This window comes from Pan troglodytes, chromosome 19 (genome assembly GCF_028858775.2).
Source record: "Pan troglodytes isolate AG18354 chromosome 19, NHGRI_mPanTro3-v2.0_pri, whole genome shotgun sequence".
Taxonomy (NCBI): Eukaryota; Metazoa; Chordata; class Mammalia; order Primates; family Hominidae; genus Pan; species Pan troglodytes.
Genome location: NC_072417.2, coordinates 23,734,330 through 23,756,949, shown reverse-complemented (window position 1 = coordinate 23,756,949; position 22,620 = coordinate 23,734,330). Strand labels below are relative to the sequence as shown.

At 50.3% G+C, this 22,620-nt stretch overlaps 1 protein-coding gene across 17 annotated transcripts; it reads left to right on the top strand.

The window, feature by feature from the left end:
- The first annotated feature begins 1,306 nt into the window (after nt 1–1,306).
- HROB (homologous recombination factor with OB-fold) lies at nt 1,307–22,088 on the top strand. 17 transcript variants are annotated; one of them, XM_054671408.2, is made up of 11 exons: nt 1,372–1,618; nt 4,604–4,654; nt 7,272–8,459; nt 10,398–10,481; nt 10,963–11,052; nt 12,229–12,369; nt 14,157–14,265; nt 14,454–14,539; nt 14,887–15,012; nt 17,432–17,540; nt 21,483–22,088. In XM_054671408.2, the coding sequence occupies exons 1-11, from the start codon at nt 1,616–1,618 to the stop codon at nt 21,542–21,544; spliced, it is 2,049 nt and encodes a 682-aa protein (XP_054527383.1). In that variant the 5' UTR covers nt 1,372–1,615; the 3' UTR covers nt 21,545–22,088. The 17 variants fall into 17 exon arrangements, 13 of the variants coding, with proteins under 13 accessions (XP_009430306.1, XP_511543.3, XP_016787202.1 ...); XM_054671407.2 differs by having other exon boundaries at nt 14,154–14,265; XM_054671410.1 differs by having other exon boundaries at nt 1,376–1,618; nt 10,401–10,481.
- Nucleotides 22,089–22,620: the final 532 nt, after the last annotated feature.

Here is a 22,620-nt window from a genome sequence, read left to right as displayed (position 1 = left end):
TGAGCATTGAGTTGCCCAGCCATTCTCACTCCCTCCTGACAAATGGCATCAAGTCATTCAACAAACACTTGTTCAGCCTGGGCAACATAGGGAGCCTTCATCTCTACAACAAATAAACATAAAAAAATTAGCTGGGCTTAGGCCAGGCACAGTGGCTCACGCCTATAATCCCAGCACTTCGGGAGGCCAAGGCGGGTGGATCACGAGGTCAGGTGTTCAAGACCAGCCTGGGCAACATAGTGAAACCCTGTCTCTACTAAAAATACAAAAAATTAGCTGGGCGTGGCTGGGCGCAGTGGCTCACGTCTGTAATCCCAGCACTTTGGGAGGCAGAGGCGGGCAGATTACCTGAGGTCAGGAGTTCGAGACCAGCCTGGCCAACATGGTGAAACCCTGTCTCTACTAAAAATACAAAAATTAGCCAGGCATGATGGCACACGCCTGTTATCCCAGCTACTCGGGAGGCTGAGGCAGGAGAATTGCTTGAGCCTAGGAGGCAGAGGTTGCAGTGAGCCGAGATCATGCCACTGCACTGCAGCCTCTCCTGCAGAGCGAGACTGTCTCAAAAAAAAAAAAAAAAAAAAAATTAGCCGGGCGTGGTGGCGGGCACCTGTAATCCCAGCTACTTGGTAGGCTGAAGCAGGAGAATCACTTGAACCTGAGAGGCAGAGGTTGCAGTGAGCCAAGATCGTGCCACTGCACTCCAGCCTGGGCAACAGTGTGAGACTCCGTGTCAAAAAAAAAAAAAAAGTTAACTGGGTTTGGTGGTGTGTGCCTGTGATCCCAGCTACTCAGGAGGCTGAGGTGGGAGGACTGCTTGGGCCCAAGAGGTGGAGGATGCAGTGAGCCATGACTGTGCCGCTGCACTCCGGGCTGGGTAAGGGAGTAAAGTAAGTCTCAAAACAAAAACAAACTCATTTTCTGAGTGTCTTCAATGTGCCACATGCTGGTTCACAAAGGTGAAAAGCCACAGTCTTGCTCTGAAGCAGTATTAAGTCAAGCAGGGAGGCCGGGCGCCATGGCTTACGCCTGTAATCCCAGCTACTTCGAAGGCTGAGGCAGGAGAATCGCTTGAACCCGGGAGGCGGAGGTTGCAGTGAGCCGAGATCGCGCCACTGCACTCCAGCCTGGGCGACAGAGCGAGATTCGGTTTAAAAAAGAAAAGAAAAAAAAAGAACGGAAAAGAAAGGGGCGGGGGCAGGATTAGGCATCGTGGGGCCAAGATGCTTGATCTCACCTGAACCAGTGCTGAACCAGCCAACTGGGAAGAGGAGCCGCTTGGGGGCGACCGAGAGCCCATCCGTTTCCCCTTTAAGACCAGGGCGGAAGACTACAGTGAGAAGACCCTTTGTGTCGGCGGGAAAGAAATATGCCTGCCCCTTTAAGAAGGCGGAGACGCCCCAGTGGCGGCGTCTTCGAATGCGGCCTAAGGCGCCTGCCGCCAGTCTCCCGGCGACTTTCCCTATATCGCGGAGACTCTTCCCTCTGACCCCAGCCCGGAAGCACTGTCCCTCGGAGTCCGAGACTTCCACCTGGGTCGTGTCCAAGGCCCCGGCGACTCCCCGGACTCGGGGTGCCGGGCCAACCTCCCCGCCGAGGCCCACCCGCCGTCGCTATGGTAATGCCGCGCCCAGCTTGGGGGCTGGCGGGCCGCAGGGCCCCCTGGCCTCCGGAACTGCTCGTGGGGTTCCAGCCCCTCGCCCGCCCAAGTTGCAGGACCGGGGTCTGGGTGGGGGTTCGGCGGAGTCGGGAGACCTGGGCTGTCGTCAGGGCTTGTCATGGACGCGCCGGAGACCCTGAGAGCATTCTCCTCCCCCGGGCCTCAGTTTCCCTCCTGTTGCCTTCCTACCCTCCTGGGAAACCCCCCTTTCCAGTGCGCTCAGACGTCACTACCGCTTGGGTCCATCCCTTTCCCCTCCACGCCCCACACTTTCCACTTTTTTTTTTTTTTTTTTGGACGAAGTCTCGTTCTGTCGCCCAGGCTGGAGTGCAGTGGCGTGATCTCTGCTCACTGCAACAGTCGTCTCCCGCCCACCCGTTTCACTCTGACCCTTAGAGTCTTGGGAACTGTATCGCCAGCTGTAGCTCCTGCGGCTCTGGCATCTGGGGTTAGGCACCACCTCTGATCTGGGTTTGACACTCATCAGGAACTGGCTACAGCAGCCCTGCTGGCTAGAAAGAAGGAACCGTGGACTGGGGCATCCTACTCTCCTGGGACCCTAGTTTTTGGGCCTTGGATTAGGTAGGGAAACTACTGGCTTCATTTGCAGAAACAATGCCACTGTGCGGACGTTTGGATTTATGGTAGTTTCTCTTATGTTTGACATAAGATTGGTCAGGCGAAACCTTTGGGATATCGCAAAATCCTTAGGCCCAAGCCAGGGGCCGTGGCTGACACCTGTTTTTGTTTGTTTGTTTGTTTTCTTGAGACAGAGTCTCACTCTGTGGCCCAGGCTGAAGTGCAGTGGTGCGATCTCCGCTCACTGCAACCTCCACTTCCCAGGTTCAAGCAATTCTCCTGCCTTAGATTCCCAACAAGCTGGGATTACAGGCGGGCACCACCACCCCAGCTAACTTATTTCTATTTTTAGTAGAGACGAAGTTTCACTTTGTTGGCCAGGTTGTTCTTGAACTCCTGGCCTCAGGTGGTCCACCCGCCTTGGCGTGGCAAAGTGCTGGGATTACAGGAGTGAGCCACCATGCCCAGCCTGTGGCTGACACCTATAATCCCAGCACTTTGGAGGCCACAGTGGGAGGATCACTTGAGCCCAGGAGTTCAAGACTAGCCTGGGCAATGTAGTGAGGCCCCATATCTACAAAAATTTAAAAATTAGCCTGGGCGCAGTGGCTCACGCCTGTAATCCCAGCACTTTGGGAGGCTGAGGCGGGCAGATCACAAGGTCAGGAGTTCAAGACCAGCCTGGCTAACATGGTGAAACCCTGTCTCAACTAAAAATACAAAAAAAATAGCCAGGCATTGTGGCTTGGCCTGTAATCCCAGCTACTTGGGATTCCAGTAGCAAGACTCCGTCTCAGGAAGAAAAAAAAAAAAAGAAAATTAGCTGAGCACGGTGGTGCACACCTGTAGTCCCAGTTACTCAGGAGGTTGAGGTGGGAGGGTCACTTGAGCCTAGGAGATTGAGGCTGCAGTGAGCTATGATCTTGCCACTGCACTCCAGTCTGGGCAATAGGGCAAGACCCTGTCTCAAAACAAAAGACAAAAACAAAATGTTTATGCCCATGTGCACAGTCCTGGAGAACTGCCCTTGCTCCCCTAGGCAGCCTTCCCTTTGCCCCCTTTCTTCCCTTCCAGGATTAGTGCAGATGGTTCTGAGTGGATTATGTTACAAGAAAGTTTTTTAATCTTTCTTTCCTTTTTTTTTTTTAAGACAGAGTCTTGCTCTGTCGCCCAGGCTGGAGTTCAGTGGCGCAATCTTGGCTCACTGCAACCTCTACCTCCCGGGTTCAAGCAATTCTCCTGCCTTAGCCTTCCAAGTAGCTGAGATCACAGGCATGCTCCACTAGGCCCGGCTAATTTTTTTTTTTTTAAAGACAGAGTCTTCCCCTGTCGCCCAGGCTGGTGTGCAGTGGTGCGATCTCGGCTCACTGCAACCTCTGCCTCCCAGTTCAAGTGATTCTCCTGCCTCAGCCTCCTGAGTAGCTGGGATTACAGGTGCCCACCACCACGCCCAGCTAATTTTTTGTATTTTTAGTAGAGACAGGGTTTCAATATGTTGGCCAGGCTGGTCTCGAACTTCTGACCTTGTGATCCGCCCCCACCTCAACCTCCCAAAGTTCTGAGATTATAGGTGTGAGCCACCATGTCCAACCAAATTTTGTATTTTAAGTAGAGATGGGGTTTCACCGTGTTGGTCAGGCTGGTCTTGAACTCCTGACCTCAGTTGATTCACCAGCCTTGGCCTCCCAAAGTGTTGGGATTATAGGCATGAGCCACCGTGCCTGGCAGAAAGTGTTTTAATCTTTTTCTAAGAGGCAGGTCTCACTATGTTGCCCAGCCTAGCCTCAAACTCCTGGGCTCTAGGGATCCACCCACCTCAGCCTCCCAAGTAGCTGGGACTGCAGGAATGAGCCACTGCACACAGCTAAGTAAGTTTTTTAGAATACTTGTGTCTTTTTTTTTTTTTTTTTTTTTTTTGATACAGACTCTCACTCTGTCGCCCAGGCTGGAGTGCAACCTCTCTGCTTCCTGGGTTCAAGCGATTCTCCTGCCTCAGCCTCCCGAGTAGCTGGGATTACAGGCATGAGCCACCATGCCCAGCTAACTTTTGTATTTTTAGTAGAGACAAGGTTTCTCCATGTTGGCCAGGTTGGTCTCGAACTCCTGACCTCAGGAGATCCACCTGCCTCGGCCTCCCAAAGTGCTGGGATTACAGGCATGAGTCACCACGCCCGGCCCTAGATTGTTTAAGTCTTTAACGAAATCCCATTTCTTCTCATTCCTTAGTCCTTTCCCAGCCGTAGCAAAAACAAACAAAAAACAATATACCTGATGGTATTGTTAGTGCTGGGAAGAAGCAGAGTGAGGACAGAATGTGCTTGCAAATGGTATTTCTCAACCCCAGTTGGTTTTTTTTCTTTTCAGGCGTGCAGTTTGCAGAAGCTGTTTGCTGTGGAAGAGGAGTTTGAAGATGAGGTAGGGAAGTGTTGATGATCAGAGGTGGCAGACGAGGTCTTAAAATGTAAACACTCAGGTTCAGAACATTTTGGATTAGCCTGTACCAGCCTCCTTTTAGTTGACATGTGTATGTTTTTGCCTGTGAGGTGCTGAGAAGTGATGAGAAGTGTAAACAACCTACTTAACTGTCTTAGAAACAAAAAACCAGAGCAATGAATTGCCTAATTGTCATACCTTTAAATTATAAGGGCTCTTTCCTGGAAGCTGTGTCATCTAGCTGATTTAATTCACCTCTGTGATAACATACTTGCGGTGGGAAGGGCTGTGTATGTAGAGCCAGAACCATGTAAGAGATAGCATAGTTACTGGATGGCAGGAGGCCAGGGGTCAGCAATTGGCTATGTGAATCAGGGCAAGTTACTTTATTCTCTGGTCTTCTGTTTTCTCTTCTACAATATGAGGGACGCTCTTCTGCCTCAGATGTTCTTCCCTTCCCTCTGTCTAATCACAAGATGAGGGGTGAGACTAGATCCAAAGCTCGCACGTTAGAATTACCCTTGTCTAGGCTCTACCACACACCAATTAAATCAGAATTTCTGGGAATGGCCCAGCCAGGGATATTTCTTTTTTTTCTTTTCTTCAACATTTATTTTAAGTTCAGGGGTACACGTGCAGGTTTGTTACATAGGTAAACATGTGCCATGGTGGTTTGCTGCACAGATCATCCCATCACCTAGGTAATAAGCCCAGCATGCATTAGCTATTCTTCCTGATGCTCTCCACCTCCCTGCCCCCGGCAGCCCCCACTGTGTGAACTTCTTTCTTTTTTTGGAGACAGGATCTCTTTCTGTCACCCAGGCTGGAGTGCAATGGCACAATCACGGCTCACTGCAACCTCAACCTCCCAGGCATAAGTGATCCTCCCACCTCAGCCTCCTCAGTAGCTGGGCCTACAGGTGTGTGCCACCATGCCCAGCTAATTTTTCGTTTTTTTGTAGAGACAGGGTCTTACTAAGTTGCCCAGGCTGGTCTCAAATTCCTGGGCTCAAATGATCCTTCTGCCTCGGCCTCCCAAAGTGCTGGGATTACAGGTGTGAGCCAGGGGGCCCGTCCTGATTTTTGCTTTTACAAATAATTCACAACTGCCAGTTTTGTCAAGGAGATGTGTCCTTGTCTTTGTCTTTCAGCTTTGGAGATATGTGATTACAGGCTGAAAAAGTGACTGTTAAAATGACCCTCTTGGGTCTTACAAGGTGATGATGGGACTGCTAAGTGAGTAATGGAATTAGAGTAAAGGAATCTGACAGCTGAAGTTTCTGTTCCTTGAAAATGGCAGATCAGTCCCTTCCCCCTTCCTAAAGCAGATGATGTCAGTCTGAGAGTGAGCTCTTTGGGAGAAAAAAGATCATCAACCTCCAGAGTCATCAGGATTTTATTACTGCTATAGTTCTGGTTATTATTATTATTGTTGAGTCCTGTGGTGGTCCTGCCTGAGTATGGGACTCAGTTAATAATACACAAAGCAGGAAAAAGCCTTTCTGTAGCCCAGACAATCCAGTGCAGTAGCAGAGGGTGGGGGTGGTGGGGACCCTCCTGTCAGTTAAATCAGCAGTTCTGACTCAAAACCACCCTCAGAACAGGTCTGTTGCTCTTGAAGGTGTCAATCTCACCTTGCTTCCCAACTGGAATCCATACTTTATTTAACTTGCCTGAAAAGCTATATTTAACTTCTGCCTTTTTTGCTGGCTCCAAGTCCTCTCTGGCTTACTGAAGGGTAGCTATCTCTGTGTAGTGTGTGTGTGTGTGTGTGTGTGTGTGTGTGTGTGTGAAAGAGAGAGAGAAAGAGAGCACACGAGTGTGTATTGGGGATGAGGAGTGAGCTAAGGACAGGCAGCATGACCAGCTGGATAGATCCCTGTTTAGATAACAGGCCAGACACCAGAAAGTGGTCTCCTTGAGATGGTTGTTGTGTGACCTAGGGTGATTTGTCTGACTTCTTGGTTCCCTGGAACGTTTGCTTCTCCTGCTGTTCTCCTCTAACTGCCCCTCTCCCCACCCATGAAGACTGAAGAAAGAGGTTACCTGAAGACTTAGCCTTAGATTGGAGTGTTTTTGATAGAGCCTTGTGTAGGCCCATGGGTGAGGTCAGAGGTGGTAAGAGACACCACTATTGGCTTTCATGCTTTGGTTTCTTTTTCTTTTTCGTTTCTTTTTTTTTTTTTTTTTTTTTTTGAGACAGAGTCTCACTTTGTCACCCAGGCTGGAGTACAGTGGCACCATCTCAGCTCACTGCCAACCTCTGCCTCTCAGGTTGAAGTGATTCTCCTGCCTCAGCCTCCCGAGTAGCTGGAACTACAGGTGTGCACCCCCATGCCCAGCTAATTTTTTTATTTTTAGTAGAGACGGTTTCGCCACATTGGCCAGGCTGGTCTCGAACTCCTGACCTCAAGTGATTCTCCTACCTTGGCCTCCCAAAGTGCTGGGATTACAGGCATGAGCCACCATGCCCGACCCTCGTGCTTTGGTTTCTTTCAAGTATCTACACACAAACATACACGCCATGTGCCTGAACAGTAAAAGAAGAGGGGTTCTTGATTTCCAGATGCCAAGACCTACCATCTCTGCTTCCTTGTAGGATTTCTTGTCTGCTGTGGAGGATGCAGAGAACCGGTTTACTGGCTCACTGCCTGTGAATGCTGGGCGCCTGAGACCTGTCTCTTCTAGGCCACAGGAGACTGTGCAGGCACAGTCCTCCAGGCTGCTGCTGTTACACCCCACTGCTCCCTCAGAGGCTTTGGGCCTGCCAGACTTGGACCTCTGCCTCCCTGCCTCCAGCACGCCCAGTGCCGACAGCCGTCCATCATGCATAGGAGCAGCTCCCCTAAGGCCTGTCTCTACTTCCAGCAGCTGGATTGGCAATCAGAGAAGAGTGACAGTGACAGAAGTGCTCAGAGAGCCAGCAAGACCTCAGTCCTCAGCCTTATACCCCCTACTCACCTTTGAGAGCCAACAGCAGCAAGTTGGTGGCTTTGAGGGGCCTGAACAAGACGAATTTGATAAAGTCCTGGCAAGCATGGAGTTGGAGGAGCCTGGCATGGAGCTGGAATGTGGAGTCAGCAGTGAGGCCATACCAATCCTGCCTGCCCAGCAGCAGGAGGGTTCAGTATTGGCTAAAAAAGCCCGGGTAGTTGATCTGAGTGGATCTTGCCAGAAGGGGCCTGTGCCTGCCACCCACAAAGCGGGTATCATGTCCGCCCAGGATGAGTCTCTAGATCCTGTCATCCAATGTAGGACTCCACGACCCCCCTTGAGACCTGGTGCTGTGGGTCACCTTCCTGTTCCAACTGCCTTAACAGTTCCCACTCAGCAACCCCACTGGGAAGTCTGTCCACAACGCTCCCCTGTTCAAGCACTTCAGCCTCTCCAAGCTGCTAGAGGGACCATTCAGAGCAGCCTTCAAAATCGTTTCCCTTGTCAGCCATTCCAGTCTCCAAGTTCCTGGTTAAGTGGCAAAGCTCATTTACCCAGACCTCGAACTCCCAACTCAAGCTGTTCTACTCCCTCAAGGACTAGCTCTGGATTATTTCCTCGGATACCCTTACAACCCCAAGCTCCAGTGTCTTCCATTGGGTCTCCTGTTGGTACCCCAAAAGGTCCCCATTCCTCCCTGGGTCCCCAGGGAGCTCTGCAGACACCCATAGTCACCAACCACCTGGTGCAGCTAGTCACTGCTGCCAGCCGGACACCCCAGCAGCCCACCCATCCCTCCACCCGAGCCAAAACTCGCCGTTTCCCCGGCCCAGCTGGGATCCTGCCTCACCAGGTGAGTGAGCTGGCTTTCTAGGATTTGGTGGGCAAGGGAGAGAAGCAGGGTTCCAGCACTGTCCAGCCCTAGCGTATCTTCCCTCTTGCAGAGAAGGAAGGAAGGAAGTGCAGAGAGGCTTTTCAAAGCTGCAGGAGAAATAAAAGGGAAGAACTGAATGCTAGAAAATCCACTGTGAAGGAGTGCTTAAGGCTCTGAGGACATCATAATTTTCTTTTTTCTTCTCCTTTTTTTTTTTTTGAGATGGAGTCTTGCTGCAACATCCAGGCTGGAGTGCAGTGGTGCAATCTCAGCTCACTGAAACCTCTGCCTCCTGGGTTTAAGCGATTCTCCTGCCTCAGCCTCTTGAGTAGCTGGGACTACAGGCCCCCGCCACCATGCCTGGCTAATTTTTGTATTTTTGGTAGAGACAGAGTTTCACCATATTGGCCAGGCTGGTCTCGAACTCCTGACCTCAAGTGATCTGCCCGCCTCGGCCTCCCAAAGTGCTGGGATTACAGGCCTGAGCCACCACGCCTGACCCTCTTTTCCTTTTTTTAAGAAGACCCTCTTTTCCTTTTTTTAAGAATTAGAGATTGGCTATGTTGCTCAGGCTGGTCATGAACTAGGCTCAAGCCATTCTCCCGCCTTAGCCTCCCATATAGCTGGGACTACAGGTGTGCACTAGGGCAGGAAGTCATTCTTGTGCATTTGTTAAGGTCTTATGTGTTGGACAATTTGCTTGGAACTGAGAATACAGAGATTAAAAGAAATAGTTCCTGTCCTAAAGAACTTACAGTGAAATGGAAGAAACAGATGTAAACAAACAAACATGCACAAAGCACACAGTGTGAACAGGGGTCATTCCCTGGGTGCTGGGAAGACACTGGCTCTGCCTTAGGCTTGCTGAGTGGGCTTTGGATGGATGAGTAGGAGGTTAACAGGTGTGTGGCGGAGTGGGCGCTGTGCTCTGTGGATGTTCTGGCAGTGGGAAAGCAGGGAAGAGCATGTGTAAGGGCACAGAGGCAGAAGAGCAAGGTGCTCTCAGATCCACAGAACAGTTCATTGTGGCAGGTGTGGGGAAGCTGGGGCTGAAAAGGAGACAGCCCTGGTGAGACTTGGATTAAACTAGTCTTGGATCAGATCCCAGATAATTGGACTCTGAGGATCTGGACTGGTTGTGATAGGTGTGCCCTCTTCCTCCCATTTTAAGGGTGTTTGAAACAATTTCTGCCTGTTACTTGCTCTTCCCTAGCATGTTAGCAGATATCCAAAGAGGCCGTCTATGTTCCTCCTGGGCTGGATCTCCCTGGAGGAAAGGGTTAGGACTTGGGGAAAGCTGCCCCTTTGCTCATCACAGGCCTCTCAATTTTTCTTTCTTTCTTTCTTTCTTTTTTTTTTTTTTTAAGACAGAGTCTTGCTCTCTCGTCCAGGCAGGAGTGCAGTGGCACAATCTCGGCTCACTGCAACCTCCACCTCCCAGCTTCAAGTGATTCTCCTGCCTCAGCCTTCCAAGTAGCTGGCATTACAGGCATGGGCCACCACGCCTGGCTAATTTTTGTATTTTTGGTAGAGATGGGGGTTTCTCCATGTTGGCCAGGCTGGTCTCGAACTCCTGACCTCAGGTGATCCACCCGCCTCAGCCTCCCAAAATGCTGGGATTACAGGTGTGAGCCGCCACGCCCAGCCGGGCCTCTCTATTTGGGTCACTGCCCCCTTCAGGCAGCCCTGGTTTTTGCACCTGGGCGAGCTCCGGCTTCCTCACGTTTTCAAACCAATCCCCAAAGTATCTTTTTTGAGCTGCCAAAGAGGCTCCTGAGACTTTGTTAGGAGAGATGTAATATGTGTTAATAGTCCCTGATCATTTCCTGAACTCATTATGTAAACCAGACAATAAGCTGTACTTGTAAATAACAGCTGCTAAGCTTGCTCTCACCTTCTCCTTCCCTCCCCTCTTAGCAGAGTGGGAGAAGTCTGGAGGATATCATGGTTTCCGCGCCCCAAACTCCGACCCATGGTGCTCTGGCTAAATTCCAGACAGAGGTAACTTATGCAAATGTTAACTTTCTGGGTGTGATTTGAGAGTGAGGGGCGTCCCTGTGTGTTTCAGGAGTTAAGAATCAAGAGCTGATGCTGCTAGGCCTGTTTGCTGGTGTCACACACTAAAAGGCATTTGAGGCAGGTAGTTGGGGGAGGCAGCAATTTTACTGGCATTAAGTGAGGCCTGTCCTGGTGCCAGGTACGTATTATCTGATGCCATGGGTCCAGCCTTCTTTCCCATCTAAGAAATAAAGGCCCAGCTAGCTCCAGCTTCCCCCGGGGGAGGAGACTGTGATAAGTATTATGAGATTGTGTCTCAGGAGCCCTTCCTCTCAGGTTTCTGAGAACTGAGCTGGGAAGGATCTGCCTTCTCTTGCTTTTGCTGGGTTCCCTTTGGTGGGTGAGACCCTGCTTCCCTTCTCCTTGGGGGTTCTGGTTGACCTGCTCTGCCCTCAAACCCAGTTTTGCTTTTAATTCTCCCCAGTATTTTTTCTCTGCTGTAGCTCCGCAGATCTGCCAGTCCATTTCAGATCCAAAGCAGCAGATACTCTCTGGATTCAAAGCATGTATTAATGTAAGAAGGTTAATTGTTAAAGCTAGAAGCATGCCAAATAGAATATGACTGGTTTCAAAATGGCTAAGCCACTCTGGAAGCCTATAAATATAAGTGGTGGGTCCCTACCCCTAAGACTTTTTGAGTCTTACAAAAAAGAAGCGTAGATAGCCTTCTGCTTCAATGCAGTTAAAGTCAGGAGCTGATTTTATTTTATTTTATTTTATTATGTTATTTTATGTTATGTTATTTTATGTTATGTTATTTTATTTTATTTTATTTTATTTTTGAGATGGATTCTCGCTCTGTTGCCCAGGCTGGAGTGCAGTGTCGTGATCTCGGCTCACTGCAACCTCCGCCTCCTGGGTTCAGGCTATTCTCCTGCCTCAGCCTCCTGAGTAGCTGGGACTGCAGGCGTGTGCCACCATGCCTGGCTAATTTTTGTATTTTTAGTAGAGACGGGGTTTCACCATGTTAGCCAGGATGGTCTCCATCTTCTGACCTCATGATCTGCCCGCCTTGGCCTCCCAAAGTGCTGGGGTAACAGGTGTGAGCCACTGCGCCCGGTCAATTTTTGTATTTTTAGTAGAGACGAGGTTTCACCATGTTGGCCAGGCTGGTCTCGAACTCTTGTCTTCAGGTGATCCACCCGCCTCGGCCTTCCAAAGTGCTGGGATAACAGGTGTGAGCCACTGCGCCCGGTCAATTTTTGTATTTTTAGTAGAGACGAGGTTTCACCATGTTGGCCAGGCTGGTCTCGAACTCTTGTCTTCAGGTGATCCACCCGCCTCGGCCTTCCAAAGTGCTGGGATAACAGGTGTGAGCCACCGCGTCTGGCCCAGGAGCTGATTTTATTAAAAATTTGTTTTTCATACCTAGTCCTGCAGACAGGACCTGATTTTAAAAAGAAAAAAAAAAAGAGTATCTGCTGAATGAAACCTGTGATACGCGACAAGATTTTCACGTGCTTCAAATGCCAAAGCAATCAGAAAAAAAAAAAGAAAAAGAGAAAAAAAAGATGTCACATACCATTTTCTGGCCTTGGAGATAAATGAGAGGAGAGACTGTGGCCATTGTACTACAGTTTTTCCGAGGGGATTTGCCTTTCCTCTCTCACCCTTCCACCCTGTTTCAATCAAGAGTCTGTAGCAAGGTAGACCTATTCATACAGGCTCCCCCTCTGCTCTGTGGTACCAGATTGTTGCTAGTTCCCAGGCATCTGTGGAGGAGGATTTTGGGCGAGGGCCCTGGCTGACCATGAAATCCGCGCTAGGCCTGGATGAGAGAGACCCTAGCTGCTTCCTCTGTACCTACAGCATTGTCATGGTGCTGCGCAAGGTAAGGATTCTGGGTGCTGAGACCCAAAGGAAAGACCATTTTTCTCCCTCTCTTTGACCTACTGCCCTACTCCACCTTAGGAAGGGGCTGTTTGCTCCCTCGTACCCTATACAAGCAGCAGCACGAAGCCCCTTTGGTTGTATCTTCCACTTACCTACCTTTTCACTGTCATCCATAGGATTGGGCCCAGGTGGAAGGAGAGAGTGGGTTATGGTATGCCTCTGCACTTCCAGGCGCTGGATGGGGTGGGGTGAGCACATTGCCACCCTCAAATCTCCCTAGTGGTTAAGGGTTGTGTGCAGAGACATGCCAGTACATGTGCCAACATATCCCTGCCTGTGACTGTTATGATGGAACATTGTGTAAACACATATAAACAAAAGAAAGTGCTGGACACAGTGGCTCACACCTGTATTCCCAGCATTTTAGGAGGCTGAGGTGGAAGGATCACAAAGGTCAGGAGTTCGAGACCAGCCTGGGCAACAAAGCGAGACCCTGTCTCTACAAAAAAATACACACACAAAAAAATTAGCTGGATGTGGTGGCACATGTCTTATAGTCCCAGCTACTAGGGAGGCTGAGGCCAGAGGATCACTTGATCTTAGGAGGTTGAGGCTACAGTGAACTATGATTGTGCCACTGCCCTCCAGCCGGGGCAATAGAGCGAGAGCTTGTCTCCTTTAAAAAAAACCCAAGGCCGGGCGTGGTGGCTCACACCTATAATCTTGAGAGGTCAAGGCGGGCGGATCACCTGAGGTCGCAAGTTCAAGACCAGCCTGACCAACCTGGAGAAACCCTGTCTCTACTAAAAATACAAAATTAGCCGGACGTGTTGGCACATGCCTGTAATTCTAGCTACTCAGGAGGCTGAGGCAGGAGAATTGCTTGAACCTGGAAGGCAGAGGTTGCGGTGAGCCAAGATGTGCCATTGCACTCTAGCCTGGGCAATAAGAGTTTCACTCCGACTCAAGAAAAAAACAAAAACCAAACAGGTCAGGCGGGGTGGGTCACGCCTGTAATCCCAGCACTTTGGGAGGCTGAGGCGGGCAGATCACTTGAGGTCAGGAGTTCGAGGCCAGGGCACCAGCCTGGCCAACATGGTGAAACCCCCTCTATTGAAAATACAAAAATTAGCCAGGCTTGGTGGCACACGCCTGTAAGTCCAGCTACTCAGGAAGCTGAGGCTGGAGCATCGCTTGAACCCAGAGGCAGAGGTTGCAATGAGCCAAGGTCGTGCCATGGTACTCCAGCCTGGGCGACAGAGCGAGACTCCATCTCAAAAATGAAAAAATAGGCCGGGTGCGGTGGCTCATGCCTGTAATCCCAGCACTTTGGGAGGCCGAGGTGGGTGGATCACGAGGTCAGGAGTTCAAGACAAGCCTGGCCAACATGGTGAAACCCTGTCTCTACTAAAAATACAAAAATTAGCCAGGCGTGGTGGTGGGCGCCTGTAATCCCAGCTACTCGGGAGCCTGAGGCCGGAGAATCGCTTGAAACCAGAAGGTGGAGGTTGCAGTGAGCCAAGATTGTGCCATTGCACCCAGCCTGGGAGCGAAACTCCGTCTCAAAAAATAAAAAAGAACGGAGGCAGGGGAGAGAAATGAAGGACCTCCCAGCTCTAGGTCTGCCAGAGAGAGATGGGGTACCTCCTTGTCCTCCACAAAGAAGATCATCACTATAACTATACTCTGACCCCTCCTAACCCCGGTTGCCCTGGCACACTTGGAGACCTGGGAAGTCACAAGTGGGCCGTGGAAGGCTCAGCATATGCCTCTCCTTGTAAGCAGGCAGCCCTGAAGCAGCTTCCTAGGAACAAGGTCCCCAACATGGCGGTGATGATCAAGTCCCTGACTCGGAGCACAATGGACGCCAGTGTGGTTTTCAAGGACCCCACGGGTAAGGAATTAGGTCCTAGGTTGTCTGGTGAGTGGGCTCCATTGAGGCCAGGAAATGAGGTGGAATCACCCTCTCCCTTTGCAGACAGGAAAACTGAGGCAGTGAGCAGCCCACTTCCCAGCCAGGGCCCATACCAGTCGCTGTGCTGCCCTTGACCCCGAGACTGATGGGCCATGTGGTATTTGCAGGAGAGATGCAGGGGACGGTGCACAGGTTGCTGCTGGAGACGCGCCAGAATGAGCTGAAGCCTGGCTCAGTGCTGCTGCTGAAGCAGGTATGGGGAGCAGCTCTCCACACCACTGCCCCCCGGATAGAGCCCTCAGTGTCTGTCTCCTTACCTGTTTGGCTGCCTTCCTCTACAACACCAGGCACGGAGTGGCTGAACCATTGCTAGGCCCTGGCTTGAGCTGAGGGAAGGCCTGTGGTCCTTGAGCTGGCCCCCATTCTTCAGGGTGGATAGGGATGGAGGGTTGTGTTAAGGGGAGATTGTGGCAAATGGTTCTCTTCTGGCACCAAGGCTAGGCAGAGGACACCAAGTGAAAGGCAGGTGGGAGCCAGGTGTCCATCTGGCAGCTCCCAGTGCTCCATCAGGACACTGACCTTCCCTTTCCTTGACTCCAGATTGGAGTGTTTTCTCCTTCACTTCGAAATCACTACCTCAACGTGACACCCAACAACCTGGTCCATATTTACAGCCCGGATTCTGGGGATGGGAGCTTCCTCAAGCCATCTCAGCCCTTCCCCAAGGTAAGAGGAGCAGGAAGAAACGGGGGACTGGTAAGGCCCTCCTTCTGCCTGGATCTTCTGAATTCTTCCTCTCTTCCACCCTGGGGAGCAGAGGTCTGAAGGGGGCAGGTGCTCTGAGGTGAAAAGGTATCTTTGGGGACAGGACCATCTCCTATCCCTCATCCAGCCGCCTGGCAGATGGCTCAGTAACAGTACCTAGAGGAGCAGCTGGCTTCTTGGTGATCCCTGAGCATCTGATGGCAGGCTTGAACATCTGAGAGGATAGGAGTCACTTGAGAACTAAACAAGTGGAGGGCCCACCAGGGGGTGGTGGCAGTAAATGACCGAGGGTCAGATCTGCTACAGGTGGCAGTGTGGAGAACAGTGAGCTACAAATGGCCTGTCAGGTGAGCCAGCACCTGCTCTGTGTCTTCCCTCTTGGCATCTGCCTCTGCTAAATTAGGGGGAAGCTGCACAGAGCACTGGTGGGGACATCCTCTTTAGGAACCGAGACGAGCATTTGGCATTTATGGGAGGTAAGCATGGGCTTCCAGGCAGATCCACTCCAGGTTGAGAGTGTAGAGCCTGGGCTTGACATGCCCTGCCCCCACCACCTTCCTGGGATCTTGTGTACTGAAAACGTGTACTGTGACCTTGGGCAAGTCCTGTTGCCTCCCTTGCAACAGCTTCATCTATAGTACGTTTGACTTGATGACCTCTAGTCATCTTAGACAGAGGTTTTCATCTAAGCTCCAACTTTCCACTTCCATTTTCCTCATCTTTCCCCTTAGCCCCTCCACATTCTCTCAAAATCACCCCACTTCTAAACCCTTTCTTTTTCTTTCTTTTCTTTTCTTTTTTTTTTGAGACAGTTTTGCTCTGTCACCCAGGCCAGAGTGCAGTGGCGTGACCTTGGCTCAATGCAACCTCTGCCTTCCAGATTCAAGCGATTCTCCCACCTCAGCCTCCCGAACAGCTGGGACCATGCCCAACTAAATCTTTTTGTATTTTTTAGTAGAGACAGAGTTTTGCCATTTTGGCCAGGCTGGTCCCGAACTCCTGACCTCAGGTGATCGGCCTGCCTTGGCCTCCCAAAGTGCTGGGATTATAGGCATGAGCCACCGTGCTCGGCCTATTTTTCTTTTAAATTTCAAATTATCTATACTTATTGAAATAAATCAAAATAGCACAGAATAAGCAAAAAATGGGTCCTACCCTTCCCCACTCCTATTTCCTAGGACTAACCATGGTTAACCATTTAATTACCAGTATTTATTTTTAATTTTTTTTTGAAATGGAGTCTCACTCTGTCACCCAGGCTGTAGTGCAGTGGCATGTTCTCAGCTCACTGCAACTTCACCTCCCGGGTTCAAGTGATTCTCCTGCCTCAGCCTCCTGAGTAGCTGGGATTACAGGTGTGTGCCACCACACCCGGCTACTTTTTGTATTTTTAGTAGAGACGGGATTTCACCATGTTGGTCAGGCTGGTCTCGAACTCCTGACCTTGTGATCCACCTGCCTCAGCCTCCCAAAGTATTGGGATTATAGGCATGAACTAGGCGTGCCCGGCCTAGTTTTTGTGTTTTTAGTAGAGATGGGGTTTCACCATATTGGCCAGGCTAGTCTCAAACTCCCGACCTCAAGTGATCCTCCTGCCTTGGCCTCCCAAAGTGCTGGGATTACAGGTATCAGCCACCGTGCCTGGCCTTAATTACCAGTTTTAATTACCTGCCCCTATATTAGCTATATATTCCTTTGGGGATTGTTAACAGCTAATTTTAAACCTCAGGCTAACTCTTCAATGTATTTCTGAATGGCCTCTTCACTCTCTGCTCTAGTTATAGAGAATCTCTAAAACATTAGATACCAACAGAACTAGGAAAGCAAATCAGCCAAAAGAGGTTTGTTTTTTGTTTTGTTTATTATCCGCTGCTTTGGGTGTTTGGTGTTTCAGCTGCCTCCCTTCAGCATGGGCCTGGGTGGCTGGCCCCTGCCATACTCTTCCATCATGTTTCTTTCTTTTTTTTTTTTTTTTTTTGGAGCAAGGGTCTCACTCTGTCACCCAGGCTGGAGTGCAGTGGCACGATATTGGCTCACTGCAACCTCTGCCTCCTGGGTTCAAGCGATTCTCATGCCTCAGCCTCCCGAGTAGCTAGGATTACAGGCGCGTGCCACCATGCCCGGCTCTGTTTTTGTATTTTTAGTAGAGATGTGGTTTCACCGTGTTGGCCAGGCTGGTCTCGAACTCCTGACCTCAAATGATTCACCCGCCTCGGCCTCCCAAAGGGCTGGGATTACAGGTGTGAGCCACCACACCTGGCCCCATCATGTTTCTTTCCTGAGCCCCACACTGTTCCTTTGAGGTTGTCTGGGTAGAGGTGGTGCCATCTGAAGGGATTTCAGGGACACAGGCATTGGTAACCAGATCCTCTGTCCCCAGGATTCAGGGAGCTTCCAGCATGATGTGGCTGCAAAGCCCGAGGAAGGCTTCAGAACAGCACAGAACCTGGAGGCAGAGGCGTCCCCTGAGGAAGAACTCCCAGAAGCAGGTAAGGCAGTCAGCCCATCTGGGAGCAAGAGAGGTTCTATTTCCTGTTGAATAGCTGAACCAGAATCTTCCTGGCTATATCTTGTTCCTCTTTCCATGAATCTTTGGCTCTTATATAATCTTACAGAAATCAGATACAGTGTCTTGTTTGGCAAGGCTGCAGGCCACAAACTCGTTAACAGTGTGATGGGGCCATGTAAAACAAAGTGTCATCCACAGGTTTCCCCCATTTTCAGGTTATGTGCCATCAGCCACAAGGAGGAAACATCACCATCCCCTGTCCAGATGGACAGGCGCTATCTTTATGCCACACTCTGAGTCCTCTGTGGGCTGATGACCAGACCACAGAGGCAGATTTCCCATCCTGAGTAAGCTTAGAGGAGTGCTGAGGAGTCAAGACGTCCACTGGTTTTTGGGAAAACCAGGCTACAAACCAGAGAGGCCCAAATGCAGACCCCTTGTGGTTGGGCCAGCTGCTTCCTCAGAAGGCAGCATCACCCAGGTGAAACTAACACCATTCAGGATCTAGTTTTAGCTTTTTTTACTTTAATTTTTATTTTTGCGACAGGGTCTCATTCTGTTGCCCAGGCTGGAGTGCAGTGTTATGAACACGCCTCACTGCAGCCTCGGCCTCCAGGCTCAAGCAGTCCTCCCACCTCAGCCTCCCGAGTAGCTGGGACTATAGGTATGTGCCACTATGCCCAGCAATTTTTTTTTTTTTGAGACGGAGTCTCGCTCTGTCACCCAGGCTGAAGTGCAGTGGCGCGATCTCAGCTCACTGCAAGCTCCGCCTCCTGGGTTCATGCCATTCTCCTGCCTCAGCCTCCTGATTAGCTGGGACTACAGGCGCCTGCCACCATGCCCGGCTAATTTTTTGTGTATTTTTAGTAGAGACGGGGTTTCACTGTGTTAGCCAGGATGGTCTCGATCTCCTGACCTCGCGATCTGCCCGCCTCAGCCTCCCAAAGTGCTGGGATTACCAGGTGTGAGCCACCGCGCCCGGCCATGCCCAGCAATTTTTAAATTTTTTGTAGAGACAGTTTTGCCATGTTGCCCAGGCTGGTCTTGAACTCTTGGGGCTCAAGTGATCCTTCTGTCTCTGCCTCCCAAAGTACTGGGATTAGAGGCATGACCTACCGTGCCCAGCCTGGTCTTTAGCTTTTCAATTCCAAAAATTCAATCCTGTCTGGCCCCAAAGTTCACAGGATTATATGTGGGCGGAAACCTACCCAGGTGCCGAGGCAAGAGACTGAAGGCACAAACTGTTCCAGTATAATACAGAAAATAGTTAGAATAAGAAAAGTTATACTAGAAATAGGATATAGAGATGATTATATATGGATATTACCAATCATTAGTTTTTAGTACTAATTTCTGTATTATTATTATAACTGAGAAAAGAACCAGCCAATATAGAGTCAAGAGCTGAAGGGACATTGTGAGAAGTGACCAGAAGACAAGAGTTGGGTGCCAGATGTAGGGTCCAGCCCTACTGGACCTTGTGGGTTTTCTCTTCGTATGCAGAGACAAGAGATTATAGAAAAATAAGACACAAGACTAAGAGAAAGTAGGAAAGACAGCTGGGCCCAAGGGGCCACTACCACCAATGCGTGGAGTCCGGTAGTGGCCCCAAATGCCTGGATGCACTGCTATTTATTGTATACAAGGCAAGGGGGCAGGGTAAGGAGTGTGAGTCATCTCAAAAGATTGAGTAAGTCAAGCAAGTCACGTGTCCACGTGATGGGGGCCTTTCCCTTTGTGGTAGCTGAAGCAGAGAGGGAGGACAGCATATGTCAGCGTTTTGTCTATGCACTTATCAGAGAAATCAAAGACTTTAATACTTTCACTAATTCACTACTGCTATCTTCCAAGAACTTAAAAGAAGAACCAGGTATACAGGCGGAACATGAAAGTGGACAAGGAGCGTGACCACTGAAGCACAGCATCACAGGGAGACGTTGAAGCCTCCAGATGATTGTGGGCAGGGCTGGCTAATGTCAGGCCTCCCACAAGAGCTGGTGGAGCAGTGTTCTCGAACTCCCCCAAGGAGAGGGAGACTCCCTTTCCCAGTCTGCTAAGTAACAGTTGCCTTCCCAGGCACTGGCGCTACCACAAGACTGAGGTCTGCTAAGTAACGGGTGCCTTCCCAGGCACTGGCGCTACTGCTAGACCAAGGTGTCCTCAGGCAGCCCTTATCAGGGCATGACAGAGGACTTTCACTCTTGTCTTCTGCTCACTTCTCACAATGTGCCTTCAGCTCCTGACTCTGTACTGGCTGTTTTTTTTCTCGGTTATAATGATAATACAGAGATTAGTACTAAAAACTAATGATTGGTAATATTCATATATAGCTGGGCGCGGTGGCTCACGCCTGTAATCCCAGCACTTTGGGAGGCCAAGGTGGGCGGATCACGAGGTCAGGAGATCGAGACCATCCTGACTAACATGGTGAAACCCCGTCTCTACTAAAAATACACAAAAAATTAGCCAGGCGTGGTGGCGGGCGCCTGTAGTCCAGCTACTTGGGAGGCTGAGGCAGAAGAATGGCATGAACCCAGGAGGCGGAGCTTCCAGTGAGCCGAGATCGTGCCACTGCACTCCAGCCTGGGCGACAGAGTAAGACTCCGTCTCAAAAATAAAAAAAAATCCATATATAATCATCTCTATATCCTATTTCTAGTATAACTTTTCTTATTCTGTTTTCTTTATTATACTGGAACAGTTTGTGCCTTCAGTCTCTTGCCCCGGCACCTGGGTAGGTTTCCACCCACAATTATGGATAGGTGTTCTCACACTACCTAATTCACAGTATACCAATGGATAAACCACAAAGGCCATTATATCTTGTGAAAAAGCATATGTCTCTTATCCTGGAATCTTGCATTGCCTGGAAGCCTGCACTCTTTCTTTGTGAGACAAGCCAAGGCATCACCAGAAGGTTGCTGGTAGTGACAGAGAGTTGATTATAGAATGTTAGGGCTGGTGGGCCGGGCATGGTGGCTCATGCCTCTAATCCCAGCACTTTGGGAGGCCAAGGAGGGTGGATCACAAGGTCAAGAGATCAAGACCATCTTGGCTAACACGGTGAAACCCCATCTCTACTAAAAATATAAAAAATTAGCCAGGCGTGGTGGTGGGCGCCTGTAGTCCCAGCTACTCAGGAGGCTGAGGCAGGAGAATGGTGTGAACCCAGGAGGCGGAGCTTGCAGTGAGCTGAGATCACGCCACTGCACTCCAGCCTGGGCGACAGAGTGAGACTCTGTCTCAAAAAAAAAAAAAAAAAAAAGAAAGTTTGTTTCAGGTAAAGTGGGGTTGATAACAGGAGCTAACTGGAGATGCCCTACCTATGAATGTTTATTGAGGCACAGAGCAAGCACTCAGTCAGTATTAGCTGCTGCTAGTAAATAATATTGCTAGGGATTATCGAGGTCAGCTGTGTCCAAGTTCTCGGACATAAGTACCACATCTGAGAACTGTAGTCTTACACAGGCACTTTGAGGAAGGGGGTGATATTTTCCACTGTCAGATGAGAAGCCAATTAAGGAACTGTGTAACTCTGAACACATCTGATGGCTTTTCCCAGCTTTCTTTCTCCTTCAGCCAATGAGAGTTGCACTAGGTGACCTCTGAAGCCTTCTTGTTTGGCACTATGACTGGATGGAAGGAGAGGAATCAGTGAGGCTCAGGGGAATCCTCTTCCTCGTCAGAATGGCCCAGGGATTACGCCCCTGCCTTTTGTCATGTACGGGTACAAGGGGAGCAGAGGGAAGATGGAAGTCAGGCCAGCCTCAGGCCCATTGGCATGGGTACCACTGCCTGGAGGAGCCGCCTGCCCAGCTATACAGCCAGGTCCAGGCCCTCCTGAAGGGCAGAAACTTTGGACCTGAGTCACATGGAACGCTGATGTTGTCACTAAGGCTACCCATCATTCCCCTCTCTGTAGATGACCTGGATGGACTCCTGAGTGAGCTTCCTGAAGACTTCTTCTGTGGGACCAGTAGCTGAGACTGCCCCAACGCAGGACAACCCACCATGAGCAGGCAGCTCTGGGCATGTGTCTGGTCACATCCAAGGGGGAGAAGAAGGCCAGCATGATTGGAGAGTGGACACAGCGGGGGGGCTTCTGTGGTTGCTCCCACCCTGGGTGTTTTCCCTGAGAGCCCCCTCATCTCTGCGCTGCCCTCACTTTGGGCCTTTCTTTGCCGTTGGCACCAGGATCCGGCCGGAGACTGGCTCTCCAGCCAACAAGAAAGGCCTGTCACCCTCGCCTTGGGTGTCCCTCTCCTGCCTCAGCTTAATTTTAGAGGATATTGGGCCTGGTTTTCTTGTCCCTTCATACCCTAGTCCCTGGACAGCTGAGGAGATGAAAGGAGCCACACCACAACAATGGCGGCCTGCCCCTCCACACAGGGGAGAAGCACGCTCAGGCTTCCTCTGCTTTGTCTCTTCAGACCTGTGGTTGCTCTGCTCATCCATGCCCAAGGTTCCCAGGTGCAGGACAGAGGTGTGGCCTATTGTACCTTGTTCTGAAATAAAGCAGCTCCTGCTTCTTCTGCCTCCCTTTCTTTTCCACCCCCTGCTGCTCCTGCCTAACTGCCCTGCCAGTGCTGGGTGGCCACAAAAGGGCTCAGGCAACTCTTTTTCGCTTTTTTTTTCTTTTTTATATACTTTTAGACTTCTAAAATTTTTTTTTTTGAGACGGAGTCTCGCTCTGTCACCCAGGCTGGAGTACAGTGGCGCTATCTCGGCTCACTGCAAGCTCCGTCTCCCGGGTTCATGCCATTCTTCTGCCTCAGCCTCCCAAGTAGCTGGGACTACAGGCTCCTGCCACCACGCCCGGCTAATTTTTTTTTTTTTTTTTTTTTTTAGTAGAGACGGGGTTTCACCGTGTTAGCCAGGATAGTCTCAATCTCCTGACCTCATGATCCACCCCCCTTGGCCTCCCAAAGTGCTGGGATTACAGGCGTGAGCCACCATGCCCGGCCTTAGACTTCTAAATTTATAGATTTATTTATTGCAAAGATAGTACAGAGAGTTCCCACATACCCCACACCCAGTTTCCCAGTTAATATTATTTTATT

Coding starts and splice junctions, on each gene's coding strand:
- HROB (XM_054671407.2), top strand. Junction 11,053..12,228: donor GATTCAAAGCATGTATTAAT/GTAAGAAGGTTA, acceptor CTGTGGTACCAG/ATTGTTGCTAGTTCCCAGGC. Junction 12,370..14,153: donor TTGTCATGGTGCTGCGCAAG/GTAAGGATTCTG, acceptor TCTCCTTGTAAG/CAGGCAGCCCTGAAGCAGCT.